The sequence below is a fragment of the Aplysia californica genome, unplaced genomic scaffold (assembly GCF_000002075.1).
Source record: "Aplysia californica isolate F4 #8 unplaced genomic scaffold, AplCal3.0 scaffold02623, whole genome shotgun sequence".
NCBI classification, from domain to species: Eukaryota; Metazoa; Mollusca; class Gastropoda; order Aplysiida; family Aplysiidae; genus Aplysia; species Aplysia californica.
In genome coordinates this window covers 1,651-3,081 of record NW_004799893.1, presented here as the reverse complement: position 1 = coordinate 3,081, position 1,431 = coordinate 1,651, and the positions used below count along the sequence as shown (strand labels likewise).

Sequence of the window (1,431 nt, the reverse complement as noted above, 5' to 3'; positions counted from 1 at the left end):
CAGCAGCAACAGCAGCAACAGCAGCAACAGCAGCAACAGCAGCAACAGCAGCAACAGCAGCAACAGCAATACACGTAGTAGTTGCAACAGAAGCCATGTTGGCAAGAGAAGCAGAAACAGAGAAATGGAAAGAAAACATCAATATGAAGAGACCTCTTATTTTTGCTTTCATCTCCGGTGCAATGTGAATTCTCGTTCAGAAAATCCTATGTTATATTCCAGAGCATGAACTACGACGTTGTGGACAGCCAACTGCAGAGAACCCACACAGACAAAGGAACCTCCAAAGTAAGACAAGTTAGGTGTTGTCAGAGTTAGAGTTGTTGTTGTTGTTTGTTTGGGTTTATTGTCCTTTTTTATTTCGTTTGTTTTTCGGGGTTTTCTTACACTCTGTGCCCTTGTGTTGTTTTTATTATTTCACGCACCTGTTCAGATGGCAGAGTTTGTTTTAAATGAAGTTATGGCGTCTCTGGAATTGAATTAGTAGGTCCTACCTCTTAAATTGTGACCTTACATTGCTACTAGAAAAGCTAAATTATTACCATATTGATGCAGTTTATCGATGAAACCACTGAACAGGAAGAATAGCACCGGTGTCTGTGGTGTAGCGGTTGAGTACTTCGCCTTCTTACGCAGAAAGCCGAAGTTCGAATCCCATGTGGAGAGAATTTTTATCGAAAATCTTGGTCTTCCTGCTTGGACGTTGTAACTCTCACAGTTTGGGTTTGCCCTGACAGGCAAGATCGAAGCCCGCCTCCTAAATGAACTAAATTGTGTCCATGGATGCGTAAAACATCTACATTTAAAACGAGTGGGATGGGAGGGGGGAGTAGAATAGGAGGGGAAACGGACATGTGAGCAGACACTGGATAATAGAGTATTGCTGGTTTCGTGACAATGAAGATAAGCTCTTCTGCACTCCTTCTTTCCGATTGCATCTTAATCTGCCATAATCATAGTGCCCCACGACTCATTCAATGATGACAACTTTGAGCAAATTTTGTTTTATTTTACCTCATAAGTGATAGTTAGATTTGGAAAGATCTTATCTCACAAGTGAAAAAAAACCCACAAAAAACAACAACACAATCCCAATTATCACGACTTGCTTCTTTGTTCTTTCCTACAGAAAAGGTTGGCTTTGACGTGGCTGAGTTCTTGGTTGATCTATTTTTTCATCGGCATCGGAACTGCCTTCTTGGCGGCTGGGGTTCAAATCTCAGTAGAACTTGTAGCTGAACAGAAATTCGGCTTGATCAGAGACTGTATCTTTTACTGAAAGTACTCGAAAATTTGAAAACGGTGATAGTATGTTCTGTCTTAGTATGCTCATGTTCACAATGTTTTGCTGATGCGTGGGGCGTTTGTAAACGTATGCGTGCGTGCGTGTGAGTGTGTGTGTGTGTGTGTGTGTGTGTGTGTGTGTGTGTG

The 1,431-nt window shown here is 41.8% G+C and overlaps 1 protein-coding gene across 1 annotated transcript in view; it reads left to right on the top strand.

Annotated features, from left to right (window-relative positions):
* LOC106014119 overlaps positions 1-1,294 on the top strand; it is a gene marked incomplete at its 5' end in the record, with an annotated part of 1,925 nt that extends 631 nt beyond the window's left edge. Inside the window, 2 exon segments of the mRNA XM_013091172.1 lie at positions 223-288; positions 1,130-1,294. Of these exon segments, the coding sequence (XP_012946626.1) occupies positions 223-288; positions 1,130-1,279 (216 nt within the window).
* Positions 1,295-1,431: the final 137 nt, after the last annotated feature.